We start from the raw sequence: 20,892 nt of genomic DNA, 5'->3' as shown, positions 1-20,892 counted from the left end.
AACTTTATACAAGTCCATTTTTAACAGATATTACTGAAATACTGAAAGCCTTATGGTAGGAAGGAGCACACATTTGTACTGGATATAATCTGTGTTGAACAGCTGTAATGGTCCACTACTCACCCCAACCTGCTCTTCCTAAAAAAAAAAAAAAAAAAGTATACCGTAAGATCTGCTAGAGAAATGCTGGTTTAACAATATTCTCTTTAAGACAGCTTGAATAATCCCTTACAACATATGAAAACCATAGACAATGGTAAATGGAAGGGTCACTGGTCATTGGAACTCAATGCTCCCTTTATTCTCTTACAAAATAAAAACAAGATACTTGTTTATGACACAGCCAACTACGTATAGCATATTTTGAACAGAGCACAAAAGAGGTCTATGAAGGAAAAAAAATGCTACATTATCAAAACATGTCACACATAAACCAACCAACCAGTTCATTTTACAGAACTAAAAGCCTATACATTAGTTTCTTGGAGCTAATTTTACACATTTTCATAGGACTTCTGAGTATCAAATTGGATACTTTAAAGCAGTGGTTCTCAACCAGTGGAACCTCATGACCCTCATTTGTCCTTGGTCATTAAGTTGTGATCCAAAAATAATGTAACCACCTCCCACCTGACCAATGTACATAAACAGTCAGGTGGGAGCTACCCCATTCTGAGTGGACGTCCCCATACTGATGATTTTATTGATCAGTTACACAAATCTGCAGCCATCCTACACCAGTGCACCAAGCACCATTTGTCCCTGTCCACATGTCAACATCTGTCAGTGTACAGTGCACAAAACAAATACAAAAAATAAACCACCCCCATCCCCCTTTGCTCACATACAAAGGCAAGCGCATGCATTGGTCTCATATGCATACATAAACACCGATCACACCACACATGAGGTATTGCTGCAAAAGTCAGAGCGAGAGCAATAATTCTAGCACCAGACCTCCTCTGTAACTTAACCTGTTCACGCCGGCCGCACTCAAATGTGCGGCCTCCTGGCGTCTGGGCCTTGACGCCGAGTGGCCGCACATTGGCGTGCAATTAACAAAAACATATGTGCTGAGAGCGCACACACTGCGTGCTCCCAGCACACGTCTGGTACTCACGGAAAGGTCCCGATCTCCTCTTTTGACGGCGAATCACATGACCTTAAAACCCTACCTCCTGGCTTCTGAAACCCTTAAAGAACCGGGAGGCGCCGGTTAAACTAGGCTTATAAAAGCGTTGCCTATGGAGATTTTGAAGTACTGTAGTACCATTCCATAAGCGTGCGCAATTTTAAAGTGTGACATGTTTGGTATCTATTTTACTTTTTTTTTTTTTTTTTTTTTTTTTACGCACACTAAAATTTCACACAGACCAAATAATATACCCTGGTATGGGTTATTTTTACCAAAGTAATATAGCAGTATAAATTATGGTCAAAATTTGAAGTAAAGTTACTTATTTGCAAAATGTTATAAACAGAAAGCAAGAACATTTTTTTGCAAACTTTTCACTATTTTTTCATTTATAGTGCAAAAAATAAAAAAAAACCCAGTGGTGATTAAATGCCACCAAAAGAAAGCTCTATTTGTGTGAAAAAAATGATATAAATTTCATATGGGTACAGTGTTGCATGACTGCGCAATTGTCATTCAAAGTGTGAGCTCTGAAAACTAGCCTGGGCAGGAAGGGGGTGAAAGCGCCCGATACTGAGGTGGTTCATTTCCAAAACATTATAATTTATCCCACAAACCAACTTGTGCAGTATTCTACAATGTACATATAACACCTTTTTAGGCTTTTAAAATAAATCATTATTTTAAGAATACAGAAAATAAAAATCCACCAATACCTCCTAACTTTAATCAATGTCCCCTCTACCTCACACTAATAGTCCATTACGCTGAGCAATGCCTCTCACTCTCTCAAAGGCATACTAAGTTAAGAGTATTAATGTCTTCAGTGGCTTTTTAAATAAATAAACAGTATAGTTTGTGCAAGATTTGTAAGGGTTTTCACCCCCCCCCCCCCCCCATTTCATGCACTCCTTTAATCCCCCCCCCTTCCATACCCTGCTTTAGCCCACCTCTTTTATGCCTCCCTTCCTTTCCCCTTTTATGCTCTTCCCTTATCCCCCTTTCACACTCTCCATTAATACCCAATTTGACCCCTTTTTCATGCCCTCCCCTTTCATGCACACTTTTAGTTCCCACCATCACTTTCCTGTTTTCTTTCAAAATGCGCTCTCCATTCCCCATCCACAACCCAGGAAAAGTACCTAGCGGAGTCATTCCCTGGCATACAGTGGTGCTTTTTCTTTCCTCCTGCACGTCGGGCTGCCTGCAGCAATTTCCTCCGAGTGCTGCCACAGAGGGAGGAATGAACCTGGGAGTTGTGGGACCGCTTTGTTAAGTGCACTGTGCGCACCACATTAACCACTTGCCTACTGGGCACTTATACCCCCTTCGTGCCCAGGCCAATTTTCAGCTTTCAGGGGTGTCGCACTTTGAATGACAATTGCGCGGTCATGCAACACTGTACACATGAAATTTTTATAAATTTTTTTCACACAAATAGAGCTTTCTTTTGGTGGTATGTACTCGCACTCATAGGCAACAATGATGGGAACTGAGAGGCGGCACTGATGAGAAGCACAGGCGGCACTGATCATCAGTGCCGATTAGTCCTCTGACAATTGTCGGTTATCGGCAGTACTTTCCTCACGCTGTGACAGTGTGAGGTAAGTGCAGCCGATAACCGGCAACTGCATTTACCGGTGATATGCTGTGTCACTGGACATGGCTGATCACATGGTAAAAAGCCGCTGTGATTGGCCTTTTACCCCATCACATGATCAGCTGTGTCCATAGGACACAGCGATGACGGAGATTGCCGGGGTGCGGACACAGCGATCACAGAGATCGTCAGGTGCGTACCCCCAGGGACGCACGGAAGGGCACGTTATGGGAGGACAGCATGCGACGCCCTCCCAGAACTGCCCGGCCACGGTGAAGCCGTCATTCGGCAATCTGTGGTTGACAAATGGTTAATGGGACCAGCTGGCCATAATTGCAGTCCTTGCCGTCTTAACATTTATATAAGTGTGGCCAGCGGTTTTTATTAAGCTATGTTGTCAGGGCACTGGACATTTTATTGGGGCAGTGACCTGGGGGTAACTTACCCCGCGGCTCTGTCCACCCCTGGTTGCAACCCATTACTTGAAAAACATGGCTTTAAAGCATACTACCAATCTTACTTTTTTAAGTCTCAAATGTTATACTAAACTTTAACCTAAAGAGGAATGAAATCCTGCGTAGCTAGACATCACGGTGCCCATACACTTTGGCAATAATTCATTAAGAATAACACGATAGACCCTGAGCTTGGGTTTGGTTGGAGACAATCCTAGTACTATGCTACCATTAAAATATTGATGGCCATCTATATCCACTGTGCATATTCATACCCATCAACCATCCTGGCAGTGTCACAGGATCTGACTAAAATTCCAGGGTCCTGCAGGCCTAAATCATCTCCCAGGTGCCCCCCCTACTTAAAGGATAAGTTCCCCTTTGGAACATGTTACAGGTTTCACCGGTTTTTAGGGTGAAACATCTAACATGATCTAGCATCTGCACCATCTCCCTTTAGCAGACCCACACACCTGTAATGTGCCCATCATAAACAACCAACAGATTGAGGCCCACTGAGAGGCCATGGCTTCCCTTCTCTCAGGCTTCCATCCAACTGCAGATCTCATCCTCCCACAATGCTTCCCAGCTCCCATTATGCACTCCAACCTCCTATAGTGGTGCCCAGTACCCCTAGGCCCCTTGAGAGCCCTCAGCCTCCATAGTGCCCTACAGCCGGCTGCAGAAACTCCAGCCCTCCATAGTGCCTTGGCTTCCTTAAGAAACCTCATCGCCTACAACCCACACCAAGTCTGTTGAAGAATCTCCTACCCCACTCCAGAACCCTCCTATCCCCCACAGTAGGAACCAGGCCCATCCAGAGCCTGCCAGCATTTGAATATACAGTTTGCATTCTTTTACTGTGCAAGAATAAACTAGAGTTTTCAATACAGAGACATGGAAAGATTTGGAATATTTTACCTCGCCCTGGTCTGGAACTACAGAAATTCTTGGGATTGATGCACTAATGTGAGATCACAGAGCATTTTGCAGCATTAGGCTGGCCATACATGGATTGAAATCCGGCCAAATTTGGATCCATGTATGAGCAGGAAGGTTGTGAAGAAGTCAATCTACTTATCAACATCTGTACAACTGCCCTGTTTGATTTTCCTTGCTCGAAAAGCTAATCAGTGTATTCTGATGGCGGGGGAAGTATTTCCACTGTCATAATACAATAGCTCAGTAGGGAGGTTTCTTCCATCCACACCGAGTGTGTGGATTGGGGAATCAAGTATTTTTTTCTTTTCGCTCAGCCTGCTAGTTGAATGAAAAAAAATTATGCATCCATCGGCTGCCTTAGTGAATTTCTCTTTAAGTGGTCCAAGTATATAAAAATGTGGAATACAAATTTTTGTGGTTTAATAAACAACAAGCAAAAATACAACAAACTATTCTATGCATTTATTTCAAAGCTATAGCTTAAAAGTGATGTGTGGCCAAAGCTTTTTTGGCCACACTTCTCTTCTGGGTCATAGGAGTGCACTTGCTTCTGATCTCCTGTAACCCAGAATCAGCTGACAGCAGGCTAAAGTCTTGTTGGCAGATGTCACAGAGCCACTCCAGGCTTTCCACAGTCTGGCACTCCAGTGAGTGCTGGAGAGGCAAAGCAGAGAGAAGTGATTGACAGTCTCTGCTCTGTTAGTGATGAAAGAGAACTGAGTGACCAGTGGTCATGTGATTGCTCAGTTCTCAGGCTTAGAGATAGCAGGGGACAGCTGCAGCATCACAGCAATGCTGAAACCATATAGGTGGGTATAGATTTTTTTTTTCCCCATTACCACATTTCTCATTTAACAGTGAGCTTTCTATTAATTTTTCCATCTCCCTTGTACATACAGAGAGCTCCTGGCTTTTAAACTGAGCAACTGTTAAGCATGCAGGATACCTTTATTTAGGAGGATATAATATTTAATGACTTGCCACACGAGTACAAAAGATCACATCAAGAGATATGCAGTTATCCCAACAACAAAAATCTCCAATAGTTTAATTGGACATATACTTAACACTGGCAGTTATATGCTTGTCTAAGATTTGAAGGTCAAGAGTACATTTTAAAAACCCTTTAAACAATATCTTTTTTCTCCAAAAATAATCCACACACATCCATTACTTAATAGCCCTGTAATCTATTTTTTATGTAATCATTTCTTACTGCGTTTTCTTCTCTGCTTGTAACATTGTGAGCTCCCGAACCTCTCCTTTTCCCACTTGTTTGCAACAAGCAGTGCACGTTCATTGCAATCGTGAGCACTGATCTATGTACACTAAAAACAATAGTCTCTAGTCCCTAGTCTAGGACGAGAGGGTGGCTACATTCCTACATCTATCGGGACCATGGAGAACAAATGCAGCCACCCTCTAACAAGAAATCAGATCACAGAAGCTTCTTTGGAGGCAGCTGACAGCAATAGAAGGTGCTTTGAGTTAAGAATACATATGTAAACATAACAGTACAATGGCAAATTTAGTCCATATTCATTTTTTTATAGAACTAAAAGATGAAGGTCAGTAGATAACACCTCATAGCAAAACTACATATTCTGAAAACTGTATATTAGGAATGAAAAGTGCATCGGTAACCATAACAGATCTGGGTCCACAAATTATGTTGGGCACAGATGACCTGATATGCATACAATATCAGGATAGCCATATTTGAGCATCTGGACTGTACTTCCACTCTGTCGTGAACACTTTGTAAGTGGACCATAAACATGGCTATCTCAGCTATAGAAAACTATAGGGCTATCTATTAGTGTCAGTCAGTGAAGCTTCAAATTTAGCTGCTGTGCCTTCAATAAATGCAACAAAATTAGATTATAAAAAAAAGGTATGCACCAGAGTAACTTTCTAAGCATACTGGCTACCTATGTCCTGACATCTAAGTCTACGGATATTCATGAAATCCAAAGAGCTCACAATACTGAGTAGAGAAGCCTACAGAAGGCATGAATAGCAAACTGCATGGGAAAAGTTAATAGCTCCATCAGCCCCCCAGACAAGTCTGTTTAACAAAAGACTGCCTGCTGTGTGTTAAGCAACCACCTGGCAGTTAAAGTCATTTACTCTTCAGTCTCTTAAATTTTCATGGTAGATACTACTATAAGCCAATTCCATCACCCCCTTTATCCCACCATGTAAAAAAAAAAAACAAAAAAAAAACACAACAATAAAAACACAGCAAAACCAAAAATATTCCAAAGGAATTCAAAAGTACAAGCCCTTGTGTTTGAGGACTGCCTAAGAATTAAGAATTTCCTGTCCATAAAGAAAAGAAAAAAAAAAAAAAAAAAAAAAAAAGTGTATCACATCCATGTGAAAGGCTTCTTGGAATGCTTCACAAGATGTTTGTGTGCCTCATTATGACTATAATCTAAACCAGTGCCTCTCGTAGAAAGGATCAGGATGCTCTTTTATGCAGACGGTCAGCTGAACGTGTCATAACATTATTATATAAAAGGAAGAACTAAAAGATGGTATAAGTATTCCAATTTAAATTCATAAATTCTTAGGCTTTAGAAGGTCAAAGTATTTACAAAGGCAGTGGTTTATAAACTGGAGCTTAGAGAGCTGAAGTTACTCTAACTACAGAATAGCATTATGAAGGTTTAGCTTCTTCATCAAAATCGTTGCTTTAACCCACTATACTTCCCCAATTCTCCAATGATGTGACAGTAGAAGACAGTAGAAGAATACGACTGTCAAACTGTCAGTTTCTCATGTGAACTACTCCATTCAACATAATAGCATCACATGACTGGCCATTGTGTGAGAGTTACATGATGTTGTGAACAAAAGCCAAAAGCTCCATTCATACAAACTCTTTAGCCAGACAGACAATCAGATTAAACAGTCCCAGTGGTACCAGATAAGTTAGAATGCAGAAATGTGTAGGATAGTCTAGTATTTTACCAGCCACCAGTATCAACTCCAGATTAAAGCCTTATACCTAAATCTACACCTCCCTCATTTAATATTTTGTCAAAGCCTCTGGACTTCACACCAGACTGGCTTGAAAATGTAGGTATTTTTACATGCTGCCATGCATTCAGGCTATGTTTTTAAAAGGACCCCTATTCAATCAACTTCAATAGAAAAATCCACATTAACCCACCAAATTGCAGGACTCTTCCCAACTACCACCCCCTGAAGTGCTAATTTGGAGCGCCTACTTTCTAACATTCATGCATTTTTTTTTTTACAAAATCCATAGAAATGCTTTTGGTGCAAAAGGAGCCATCAGTCATCTCTGGCACATCTTTGACACCTAGCAGACAGAAATGAAGTAGGGCATGGATAGTGACAGTAAGCTGGTGGTTGAAAAAGGCAGAGAAGTGGACAGTATTTATTCAGTACATGAAAAACTGAATAGACGTTTGCATTGCACCTGTAATTCTTCCGTAGTTCCTTTACAAGAAACCTTTAATGAAAGAAATATGGTCACCAACCTTTGTTGACCTCCTCTTGTAAATTCTAGCTGCCAGTCTTGTTGATCCTTTGGTTTCAATGAGTCACTGACCCAAAATAAGTATGCCAATAAGTTCTACTGTCTTACAAAATCCTGTTGTTGGCTTAGCAACTCAGAGCATTGTAGTTGGAAAATCAACATGGTAGTCAGCTAACCAGTTAGCATTTTCCATAGGACACCAAGAATGGAAGCCCACATACATACATACATACAATTATAGAATTCAACCTTCTATATACTGACAAAGCCACATTTTGCTAGAACCTTTACTACTGGCTTGGGTAATGTGGCACAAACCTTGCTGAAATAAAAGGATCTCTGTAGCCTGGAAAAAAATAATGCTTCACTTAACTGGTCAACCTTTAGGTGTAGGTCTACAACCAGTACAGAGCTGGTGTGTGTGCGTTGTATGTCTACAACTAGTAAAGAGCTCCGCAAAGAATGCTATGTTTTTTGATCACCCGGTTATAGTCAGTAGTGCTTGATTCTCTAGTCAACAGTCACTAGTGTAACTTTCCAAGGAAAAAAAAAAAAAGGAAAAGGAATGATGAAAATTTAAAACATTACATTCAATGGCAAGAACAAAAAGAGGAGAATGAGATTTATTAAACATAAGTAAACTGCTCTAGTATGAGTTTCAATTTAATAGCTACAAAATACTTAGAGGAAGGGACTATGCACTGTTCAGCAAAAAATAATACTTTTCACTATTTACACAGCGAGAGGAAAACTGAAAAGCAGATTTGTGGCTAGTGTTGGGCACATTTCCTAAGAAACCATAAAGCATGAAGTACACAGAAGGTTGCCAATGGGTCAAGATTTCTTACAAAAAAAAAAAAAAAAAAAATCAAGAAAAGAAATGAAAGAAAATAAAAACTAAAAACATAAGTTGCATGTATTGATATATTTTAGGCAGTGTAAAAGGATAAGTGAATTAACTTTATAATCAGTTTTCTTAACCACTTGCCAACATCCTCTGTTGGCAGTGGTTATACTGGGATGATGCCGGCAGCTACAGGAACCATCCTGGTATCAGAATTTTCAGTGACAGCTGCACAGAGAGGAACTGACATTGTTTCTTCCTCTCTGTGACCCCGGATACCAGGAGCAAGAAGTATTTTGTCACTTCTGGTTCAGTCTCCCTGTTAACGGCCATGAAAGCAGCCCATCAGACCGATCTGTGTCTGAGCAGCAGCATTGGAGGCCAGGAGGAGAGACCTGGGGTCTAATAGACCCCAGATCTCTCTATAAAAAAGGACCTGTCACGGCCCATGCTGTCACAAGGGATGGTGTTCATTCCTTGTGATAGCAATAAAGATAATAAAAAAATTAAAAAATTTATATATATATATATATATATATATATATATATATATATATATATATATATATATATATACTGTATATATATATATATATATTTATTACATTGCATAAAATAAACAAATTTAAAGAACCCCCCATCTCTCTCTGCTTATGCGCAAATGTGACTGCATACGCAAATCCCGCACGCATATATAAACGGTGGTCAAAGGAAAAAAGCAATAATTCTACCATCGGACCTCCTGTGTATCTCTAAACTGGTAACCTGTAAACATTTTCAAACTGTCGCCTATAGAGAATTTTAAGTACCGTAGTTTGTTGCCATTGCACGGACATATGCTATTTTAAAGCATGACATGTTAGGTATCAATTTACTTGGAGTAACATCTTTTGTATTTTACCAAAAAAATGGGTATTATATTGTGTTTGCGTGCAATAAAATTAAAGTGCAAGTTAATTTTCTAGCAAAAAAAAAAAAAGTGTTTCAATTTTTACATGTGTTAGAAGTGTCAGAATTGGCCCGAAGTCATTAAACCTACACTTTCATCATAAAATAAGTTAATTCTGAGCCATTTGACTGCTTTTATTAGTTAAAGCAAAAAAAAATTCCATTGTGAACAAAAATCGGGTAACACCTGTTTTTCCATACCTATGTTTCATTGGGGAAATTTCCCCTCAAATCCTGTTCTATAGGTTCAACAGGAAGTGAGTATATATTTCCCAATGTGAGGGATATACCATCAGGCAGCTGTCATGGTAACAAGTGTTCCCATCGAAAGATTACCTCTCTATTGTTGTTTGAGATCAACTCAAAATGATCTGTTTTCCTTTGTTTTCATTCTTGGCGACACTGGTGATCAGGACAATTTAACTAGGAGTGAATCTCCTTAACAAGGACACAGACAGCATAAAAAAATAAATAAATAAAATATGACGGTGGTTCTAACCCCCACCACTCTATCCAAAAGAAGTTTTGTCATTAGTTATACATTAAGTCAGAAATCACTGCACAAGGTTTGAAGCACAAATGTTTATTTTTGTACTTCATATTTCAAAATTAAGCCTCAAAATCTGAACTCTGGCTTTCAAGTCTGATATTCCAAAAAGAGGTCTTTTTTTTGGAAGCCACATATGTAAAATAAAAGTATATATATTTTTTATATATTTTTTTTTCTTCTTCGGGATGAAGGCCAAGAGATATTTAAAATATTTGCTAAGGAGCAACTTCCTAGGTCTTGGTCATCTAGCAGGATAAAGGCTATACTATAAGTAAGGGGGTTTCCTCACTAGAAAGAAGCTGACTGCTGCTGGGGACCACCAGACAGCAAACCCAACACAGCAGCTGCAGTAACTGATCTTGTTGCTTCACCTGCACACTCCTGCATATATTGTGTTGACAGCTTTTTCATATCTGAATTATAGCCTCAAATTAAAATTTCAATTCCAGAAACACAAAAACCAATTGTGGTAAGATCAGGAAAGTCATAAGGGAACCCCTGTGTAACAGTTCTCCACTACAGCCAATTGTAGCGCATACTGTACGAAGCAAGAGCATATTGTAGTCATATCGGTCAGGACCCTCCAGCTTGTCCTTAATTTTAAATCCAACAAGTTGTTTTATTTTATATAATCGGAGAGCTTTCCTTGCCCACTATATTACTACAGACATGTAGGCTGTAAATTTACAGCATCAGACTAGCTCCTAGTTAGCCTAGTAAAGCCTTGTACACACAATAAGAATATTGGATGTCACGCCGCCAGAGCCTCGTGAAGGTCCAGCGGCCATCTTAGTTCTTGGGCGGTTAGTCCTATTATTTATCCTGTATACCGATGCATCGCTTTTAATTACTTTAAACGGAAATTCTTCGGAAAAAAAAATACCTTTAATCATACTACACTATGGGCACTTTTTGTGTGGCTCCTGTGGAGCGATTGATTTCCAGAGCCCATCAAAGATTATGATCAATCCCAGTATCCAGAGAAGGGAGTTCCTGTAAACTAAGGCTGCAACACCCATCCATCAAAGAGGACCTCTGGCTGATTGGATTGCAGTATAACCCAGGAGTATTTGCTGTGCTGCTCACCACCTAGAGGGAGGATAATCCGTTACCCGGCTTACCTTGCTTTCCTTAAGAGGACCTCTGATTATATATTTATATGCGCATTTCCATTGCGCATCTGGTGAGTGCGTAATTTTACTACACCTACAAGCACTGAAGTATTATTGCAGTTGGTACTTTAAAGCACAGATTGTCACCTTATGAACTTTTATCATATATTTTGTCACTTTATGAACTTTTATCATTCATTACAATTGTATTCATTATATCAGAGTTACATATTATATTGGGTCACATAAACAGACACTTCTATGATTGTTTTAGCTCTGCACTTTGATTTATGAGTTAAAAGAAACTGTAGCGTTTGCAAATATGTATGAATTTGTTATGGCAAAAAAAAAAAAAAAAAAAAATGGAAAGAATGCATCAGTGTAAAGTTGTTTTCCACATGCTGTCACCAAATGGTAACGAGCACAATAAGCCAGCGGGTCAGAAGAAACACAGATATAATTAGAAGCACATTAGTGCCTAGCTTACTATGCATTGAGAATATCGTGCTTGAACAGCATAAACTTAAGGGGTAACTGTACCTTTATTAAAAACTAATCTGCACACCAAGAGGCATATCCGAGCTTCCTTTATAGCATTATAAAAATCATTCTGATAAACAGCATGGCTCACATTCTGTGTCCACAGACTCATCTGCACAGGCCCAGTTTAGGGCAAGAAGGTTGATTCTGCTTAGGGATGATTTGTAATTATAGTGTCCAACCTGTATATAGGAAAAGCAAAGAGTACAACATCGCAAACATCCTAAAACACTGCACTGATACGATTTAACAAAATCCTACATGCTCTAAACCTCCTCAGCTCAGAATGACACCCAAATAATTGCGGGCTAACAAGAGCAATGTTGGTACCATAGACTGGCATCACTCTAAGCCCGCAGTATCAGCCTTCCTGGGTTTGTGCTCTGTATTTGGGTGCTGGCACAACTTGCTCAAAGATAAAATACTGTATTCAACTCTGGTGTAAAGTAAATGAAACATGGGCTTAGAATCATATCCCTGTCCATCGGCCATGCCCCCCCTGCCATATTTCACCCACACTGGGCTTAATCTTAGAACAATGTGGGCGTTTCATGTCATTAGAGACTGCAGAACATCTACTGTACTCAGATGGACTTGACCTGCAGACTTGCATCAAGCCTCAGTAAAAAAAAATTGTCAGTAGGAATCAGAGGCTCTGTGTGTACTTAGCATATATAACTAACCTTGTTTAGAGGATATACACACACACACACAATTACTTTAAGATAGTAATGCTTTGATATTTACCTCAGGCTGATCTCTCTCTCATGTATGGTTACAAACTGTATAATTCTTTATTGCACTATTATTATACAGTATTTATATAGCGCCAAAAGGTTTGCTCAGCGCTGTACAATATAGTGGGGGACAGTACATGAGACAATACAGTAACAAAACAATACACAAGGGGTTCGAGGGCCCTGCTCTTTCGAGTTTACAATCTAGGAGGGAGGGGATAGTGGTACAGGAAGAAGTGGCTGTGGGGGATGGAGTGGTAGGAGGAGTGGAGGAGATCGGCTGTTAGGTGAGAGTGGGGTAGGCTTCCCTGAAGAGATGGGTTTTCAGGGTGCTCCTAAAGGTGAGGAGGGTAGGTGACAGTCTGATGGATTGGGGTAGTGAGTTCCAGAGGATGGGGGAAGTCCTGGAGAAGTCCTGCACTCGGGCGTGGGAGGTGGAGACCAGGGAGCTAGAAAGTAGGAGGTCTTGTGAGGAGCAAAGAATACGGGTTGGGTGGTATTTGGGTATCAGGTCGGTGAGGTAGTTTGGGGCAGCGTTATGAATGGCTTTGTATGTGTTAGTAGTTTGAATTTGATGCGTTGGGCAATCGGGAGCCAGTGGGGGGAATGACAGAGGGGAGTGGCAGAAGAGGAGCGGTTGGTAAGGTGGATGAGTCTGGCCGCTGAGTTCAGGATTGACTGAAGCAGGGATAGTCTGTGATGAGGTAGGCCGGTGAGGAGGGAGTTGCAGTAGTCGAGTCGTGAGATAATGAGGGAGTGAACGAGTTGTTTAGTAGTGTCTGGGGTTAGGAACGTACGTATTTTGGAGATGTTATGGAGGTGGAGCCTGCATGAGCTTGCTAGTGATTGGACATGGGATTGCTAGCGATTGGACATGATCTACACTAAAATGTAGATCAAAATGTTGGCAGTCATATCTGCTCTTTCCTACTTCTAAATTAGCACATTTTGTGCTGATATAAGTCAAATGGTAAAAGCACACATGCTGGCAAATAAAATCAAAATGTTACTAATAGTTTCTAGATAGATATAACCTGGACAGCTATAAAAAAAAGTCAGTGGTATGAGAAACTGCACTTTGGTGATACTGGAATCTTAGAAGTTGCATATAGTTACATAGCTAGTTTGGCTGAAAAAAAAACAAAAAAAACACAAGTCCATCTCGTTCAACCATAAAAGGGAAGAAGTGTTTCAGCAAATGTGCACACAAATCTTGGGAAGGATAGGAAGGGAGAAGGAACTACAACTAGGAGATGACCAGTACAGGTTCTCCCTGGTCGAGGTACTTAGGAGCTCATTATCAACTAGGAATCTCAGAACACCATGGAGTTCTATAGCAAGGCCCAAACTTCTTTCCTTGTGTGGAAAAGACCTTCAATCGTGTACTAAAGGAAAGAACCAGAAAGTGATTTAAGGAGTCTCAGTGGAAATCTAGTGCCTCCATAGGACATCTAGGTACTCCGTGGGGACATCAACCACCCAGTCATTGGAATTCTTCGCTGTGGCTAAAGAAAGACAGGGAATCACTCACCACCATTGTCCAAACTGCAGAAGGGCAACACCATTCAAAGCTGTGAGACCAGAACAAGGCCATTTACACTTTGTAATTGGCCTTGGCAGAACATCTCCATCTCACAACATTTATACCATAACAAACCCTTGACATAAGGGAAGGAGAGCATAGTGATAAAAACCTAGACTAAGATAATGGCTACAATGATAGAAGACATTCCATATGACTCGGAGGTGAAATCTTAGAGCCAATGAAAATGTTCAAGTATCTTGGGGCTTCAGCCAGGATCAAAGGATATACAAATGACCAAACCAAAAGGGACTAATACTAGAGGGAATTCGGTTAAAAAAAATTGAATTTGTCATTTTGTCTCAATACCCAAAACAGATGCTGCAATTGCTGATCTCTAGATAATGTTAGCTGATCTGATCTTTCTGGCTTCAATACCTTCAGTTAATGACCAGGTACAACAGACCTAGAACAAGCATGCAGAAAGTTGGAACTTCCACATACTTGTTACAGTTCAGTAATTTCATACTGAAGTCAGAGGGGTTAGCATGACAAGCAAACTAGTATTCCCATATGGAGATAAGCAAAGGCAATTACCATATTTCTCTAAAGCCAAGTTCTACCTGCCCAGAATTCAGCCTAGTGATTAAAATGTTAACAGCTTAACTTATAACCAGGTTCTAAATAACTGGATTGTGGCACAATAAGCAGTAAAACCTTTTTCGCACACTGGAAAGTAGACTAGAGTAAAGGGCTCTAATAGTGACAAGAACCCAGGTCAGCCTCTCTACGATCTTTGTCACACTTGCATAAATTAGACCATTTGAGGTAGTACTAGACAGTTGAAAGAGAATTGAGGTGTACAGTCACCAACTCAGGCTAAGTGAACAGTTAGGCGCACAGCTCCAAGCCCTGTGTTCCCAGCAACAGTGAAAGTTGCGTTTTTTGTGTGTTTTTTTTAAAGTAAATTTACAAATTAACTATGGATGTTGTTTAATGGGTCTATTTTTCTGAGTGGAAACAACTGATTGGTGCGTGGAAAGAAAAAAAGCTAAATTCTGTGTTAACGGGAGAGCACAAAGATGATATACCGGTAATCGCAAAGCCGCACGTGGACTTAAGCCAGTTGGTCATTACAGATGACCAGACTTCTTTTGCATCACTGAGAAACACCAAAATGGGAAATTAAATATTTTTTATTTCCAAAAATTAAAGCAAACTTTGCAAGAAAAAAAAAAAAACAATGTTAGATTAATGTCTACTGTAGCTCCCAAACCAAAGAAAACAAAAACAAACAAACATTTGGAGGAAAAAAACACCGTACATCCAAACCTCTGGTGAGGTTGTTCAGGCCATGGTAAACCTTCTAGAAGAAGACGCTCCAGCACTCCTACAGGATTTGGAATCCTCAGCTTTTCCAGGATCCCATTGGATGAGATGTAATGTCTTGCATGCCTAGGCAGAAGTCTGGGTGTATGACAAGTATTTTTTCTTTTAATTTTTTTTTTTTTTTTGCATTTTTTTGGGGATGAGGGCTAAGGCATTAAGCAAGCCTCTAAATGGAAATTTTAGTGTAAAGTCACTTTAAGACTCTGCTGTGTTCCTAATGACAAAACCAATTGTTAGACAGTGCAACAGATGGAAAACTGTTTAGCGATTTATTGTACGCAGATGATCATGTATTGACCTCCCTATAATGCAAAATAATCTACAAAACATGTCCCATAAAAGGAAAGAAAGTGTGGTTTAAACATTTAAACAAAATAAAACAAAGGGAAACTTTTAAAGGATGATTTCAACACTCTAATTCGCTTTAAGTATCCTGACATACAGGGAGTTGATTTGCTAAAACTAGAGTGCAAAATCTCGTGCAGCTCTGCATAGAAACCAATTAGCTTCCAGGTTTTATTATCAAAGCTTAACTGAACAAGCTGAAGATAGAAGCTGATTGGCTACCATGCACAGCTGCACCAGATTTTGCACTCTCCAATTTTAGTAAATCAACCCGTATTTTAGTTATCAAATACACATTCCAAATACTGTGGCAAAAAAAACAAAACAGAGCACACATGTGTATTCTAGCTGTACCAGATTGTAAACTTGTCCTGGAACTGATGTAAAAAAAAAAAAACATACCTTAAAGTGCTTCAGAATGTCAGTACCATTTAAATCCAGAAAATGCAAATACTGAAATCATTATCTCCAATTATTTTACAATATGTGGGAAAAATGAAACCCCAATGTCTCTTTCCAGCTGTAGTACATTAAACCAATGCCACTGCATCTGTGCTTAAGAAATCAAACACAGTTGCATATGTACCGTGAAAGAAGCACCATTCCTAACCCATCTTTAAGGCAATGTTTACATCTGTGTTTTTCCACCCAATGCAATATCAGTGTTGTGCATTTTAGATGTGTTGTACACATGTTACTATTCATCCCTATGGAAATGTGCTTTGCTGGAAAGATTGTACAAGCAAAATGTTTATAGGACACCTCACTAAAACAAATGTGAAAACAAAATTTAAAATTTTTCTCAAAAGTAAAGACAGCATGGAACGTTTTCGTTATGGTTGTAGGAGGTTTCTGTAAAAGCCCTGAAGAAAAATGGAGGGATTACCTATAGCAACTAGATTCCATAGTTCGCTTTAAAAAAAACAAAAAGGAAAGGCAGGGGTTGGAGTCCACAGGAAACAACCATTTGCGTGATAATGGTTTGCTCGTATCTGACCTTATGGGCCTGCAGGCTAAGCACCATGTCTGATAGAACCTTCTCAGCCCTTTGCAGATTTTGTTCTTTTAGGAGGTGGGTTCTTTTATCAACCATCTCCACTTACCTGGATTTGGGACCAGCATGCAGAATGTAGGGAACATGCAACATGTTAACCACTAAGCAATATAGTAAATGGTGCAGCGCTAATACAAATAACTAAACAAAATATATAATAATATAATATATTAAAGTGCTATAACACTGGTGTAAGGGTCACCTTGGTGACCTAAATTGGTGATAAACACACAAAATATCCAATAAATAAACTTGTGTTAAAGTGTCCTTATTTGAACTCAAACTATAAACCAAACACTTATAAGTCTATAAATCACAATAATGGTGTTTTCAAAACCATGCAATATGTGATAAGTGATAGCTTCATGCAAGTGCCAGCACACTATACATCCACTCCAGCTGCAGTGCCTCCTCACTTCCTATACTTGACCCCAAAGGGCCAAACAAGCATTCAGGATCACTCTGGATCATTTACATCACTCTCCAGAAAGCCAAGGATTATAAACGATCTTCTGTTCCTCCTCCAATACTTCCTCCTCTGCCTTTTATCAGGTGCTCTGTGGGGTGTATTACTTACAATACCAGTGAGTAATAAAAATGATCCTCCATAGTGTAGTATTTAATGCAGTCTTTTTATTAAAAATGAAAGAAGTGAACATGCAGTCCCTTCCTCCTGCTGTGTGAGGGTATGCTGCATCCATGTGGCATTTCCTGGGTGTACTAGGTGTGCTAAGATGGAGTCCTCCACCGGAAGTGCGTCACTCGCATACCCCGAGGAAGTCACGAGACCACGTGACGTAACGCGTAGGTACACCGACGCGCAGCTTCCGGTGCAAGTGATGCACTTCCAGTGGAGGACGCCATCTTAGCACACCTAGTACACCCAGGAAATACCACATGGATGCAGCATACCCACACACAGCAGGAGGAAGGGACAGCATGTTCAAGTGAGTGTACTTCTTTCATTTTTAATAAAAAGACTGCATTAAATACTACACTATGGAGGATCTTTTTGATTACTCACTGGTATTGTGAGTAATACACCCCACAGAGCACCTGATTAAGGGCAGAGGAGGAAGTATTGGAGGAGGAACAGGAGATCGTTTATAATCCTTGGCTTTCTGGAGAGTGATCAGCTGGTGATGTAAAGGATCCAGAGTGATCCTGAATGCTTGTTTGGCCCTTTGGGGTCAAGTATAGGAGGTGAGGAGGCACTGCAGCTGGAGTGGATTTATAGTGTGCTGGCACTTGCACGAAGCTATCACTTATCACATATTGCATGGTTTTGAGAACACCAATATTTGTGATTTATGGACTTATAAGTGTTTGGTTTATAGTTTTTTTGAGTTCGAATAAGGACACTTTAACACGAGTTTATTTATTGGATATTTTGTGTGTTTATCACCAATTTAGGTCATCAAGGTGACCCTTACACCAGTGTTGTTCACTTTTGTGTTATCACATTTATAGCCTACTGAGGAATCCAATGGGTAGCTACAAGAAATTAGCTCTCTCTTAAAGCACGTTAGTAATTTTTTTTTTTTTTAACGAGGTAGGTCATCACGTCTTAACTCAACCATCTCACTCCATTTACATGGGCTTTGAATCAACACACAGAATGTGATATTTATTCATATACGTGGGCCATTTTAGACAGGAGTTAACCTACCACATATCTTTGGAGTGTGGGAGAAAATTACCTGGAACAAACCCAAGCACAGGGAGAGCATGCAAACTGTTTAGGTGTTGCCCTGGCCAAGATTCAAAGCAAGGAACCTAGTGAGGCAAGGCATCAGTGTTAACCATCAAGCACATATATTAATATATTTTGTTCCCAAGCCCAAGTAAATGGAGAGGGTTGAGTAGAGACCTGGTGACCTACCTACAGGCTGGCTGTACTGAAGTCGATTGATAAAAAAGTTACATGGTGGAAACCCACAGAAGTACACGGAGAACATGCAAACTCTATGCAGGTGTTGCCCTAAGCAGGACTTTAAAATGAGGACCCTAGGTTGGAAAGGCATTGGTAATGCCATGTAAGTGGAGAGGGTTGAGCATAAACTTAGTGATTTACCTTATGGAAAAAAATAAAAAACAAAAACTTACAAACATACTTTGAAAAGTAGCAAGAAGCCTTCTTTTAGCTACCCATGGATTGCTCAGCAGGTTTTCCCAGTGCTTTAGTTTTGGGTTCACCATGGTTGCTTGGGGCAGCACAATGGCTAAGTGGTTAGCTTGTATCTTTCTGTGCTTGTGAGAGTTTCCTCCAGGTACTCCGGTTTCCTCACACTCCAAAGACATGTACTGATAAATTAATTGGCTCCTGTCCCAACTGGTCCTGTGCTGCCTGCCTCATACCAACCATAGTACACCTAAACTTCTAGCCAGCACTAGGAAAACCTAAATGAGCAATCCAATGGGAAGAATTTGTATACTATTTCCTTTGAACGCATGTTGGAGAAAGAAAGCTATGATGCGATTGGCTGCTGGGGGTACCAGGCTTTCCCTGCTTCACTTCTCATACATTAGCAAGCCAGATGGAGCACTATGTAAAGACATATGAATATCCTGCAATAAATGTAAGTTTTTGTGACATTCTTAGGATGATAAGTCACCTGATCAGCCAGATGGAGCACCATGTAAAGACTAATGAATATCCTGCAATAAATGTAAGTTTTTGTGACATTCTTAGGATGATAGGTCACCTGATCAGCCAGATGGAGTACCATGTAAAGACATATGAATATCCTGCAATAAATGTAAGTTTTTGTGACATTCTTAGGATGATGGGTCACCTGATCAAACACCTGCTAACTGACAGGTTAACATTTAACCATAGAAACATTTTAAATACACAACTGTCAATCACATTCCTACGCAGTTGCAGTTAGAAAACTCTAACTTGTTGTTGCCTCCCGATTATTTTATTGAATGACGTAGCACCGATCTATAAATAATGTTGCACAGTCAAAGGATTGCAATTGTTTCTGCCATACAAAACCAAAAGGGGTTACATCAGGACCTGATGAACATTAGGGACAGGTCCGAAAGCTGCTGTGTACAGACATTCCTATACAGCTTTAAATGACTGAGGACATCCAGAATGGACTAGAATCCTGGGAAATGTCTTGTGCTGGGCAGCGGCATGGATTTGATGACATATTGGGGGGAGATAACAGGAGGAACATTGGAAGGATACTCAGCTGGAAGAAATCTGCACCTCTAGATGGGTGTCTGATTGTTCCCAGAGGACAGCTACAAATGTCATCAGCTGCCACTAGAGATGGGGATCCCAGCAGAGAGCACACCCCAAGTGACAGCTCCTGCAGGGCTGATTGTTCTCATCCAACAGACTAAGCAATCACAGCTGTGTGTAGCTGCAGGTACCAAATCTATTGTTGACCATCCGCTAGATTGTATACTGCACCAGAACCCACAGCATCCCTAACCAGCAGAACAAAGTTTGCTAAGTTTGGGAGCCCTTTAGTCCCGGTGCAGGCAGCATAGCAGACTCTGCAGATGGAGGGGGGAGGAGAGTGTCACTTACCCATGATCTCCTCTCTGCCGCTCGGTGTCCTCTTCCCCCTGCTCTGCTTTGTGTCCTGGCAGCCCCGGCGGGATGGAGTGTTTGGAGCACAGCTCGCTGGAGTAGCCCGGACAGCCTGACAAGCTCTGCAGTACACTGGACAGGAGGAGGAGGAGGCCGGTGACGTCATGAGCCCAGCTCTGGGGGGGCGGGGCCTGGTGAGGGCTGCAATTCCTAGTCTGAGGGAGAGTTGAACTTTTTTCCTCACGATGCTGTACATGAACCTCCATAACATAACGGCATTACTGTGATTGGAATGGATGGAGAAATAGTTTAAATGTATCCCTAGACTGGTCATTCATTCAAAGCCGGGGGCGGACTGACCATTTGGAAACTCGGGTGCAGCCCGAGGGCCCCGAGTCAGTAGGTGGCCCCATGAGATGCCCCTGGTACCTTTTCATAGGCTTTTTTGAGTTTGGGCAAGGACACAGGGGCCCCATGATCCCCTTTTGCCCGGGGGCCCCATGAGTTGTCAGTCCGCCCCTATTCAAAGCCATATATCCACTGTGGAGTATGGAGCACAGGACCCCTGGATTTGTAGGCTGTCCAGATTACAACATAACATTGCATTTACAAAACAAAGTGATTCATAACATCGTAAATTACATAACAGTAGTAAAAA

At 40.6% G+C, this 20,892-nt stretch overlaps 1 protein-coding gene across 1 annotated transcript in view; it reads right to left on the bottom strand.

Annotated features, from left to right (window-relative positions):
• GPM6B (glycoprotein M6B) overlaps nt 1-20,386 on the bottom strand; it is a 162,942-nt gene extending 142,556 nt beyond the window's left edge. Inside the window, exon 1 of the mRNA XM_089652983.1 lies at nt 20,232-20,386. Within this exon, the coding sequence (XP_089509109.1) occupies nt 20,232-20,235 (4 nt within the window). The 5' untranslated portion in view covers nt 20,236-20,386. The remainder of the gene's footprint in view (nt 1-20,231) is intronic.
• Nucleotides 20,387-20,892: the final 506 nt, after the last annotated feature.

The sequence above is a fragment of the Staurois parvus genome, unplaced genomic scaffold, assembly GCF_062004578.1.
Source record: "Staurois parvus isolate SC_StPar_1 unplaced genomic scaffold, SC_StPar_1.0 ptg000696l, whole genome shotgun sequence".
Taxonomy (NCBI): domain Eukaryota; kingdom Metazoa; phylum Chordata; class Amphibia; order Anura; family Ranidae; genus Staurois; species Staurois parvus.
The sequence above is the reverse complement of the archived record's forward strand: the minus strand, read 5'-3'. Positions and strand labels throughout refer to the sequence as shown.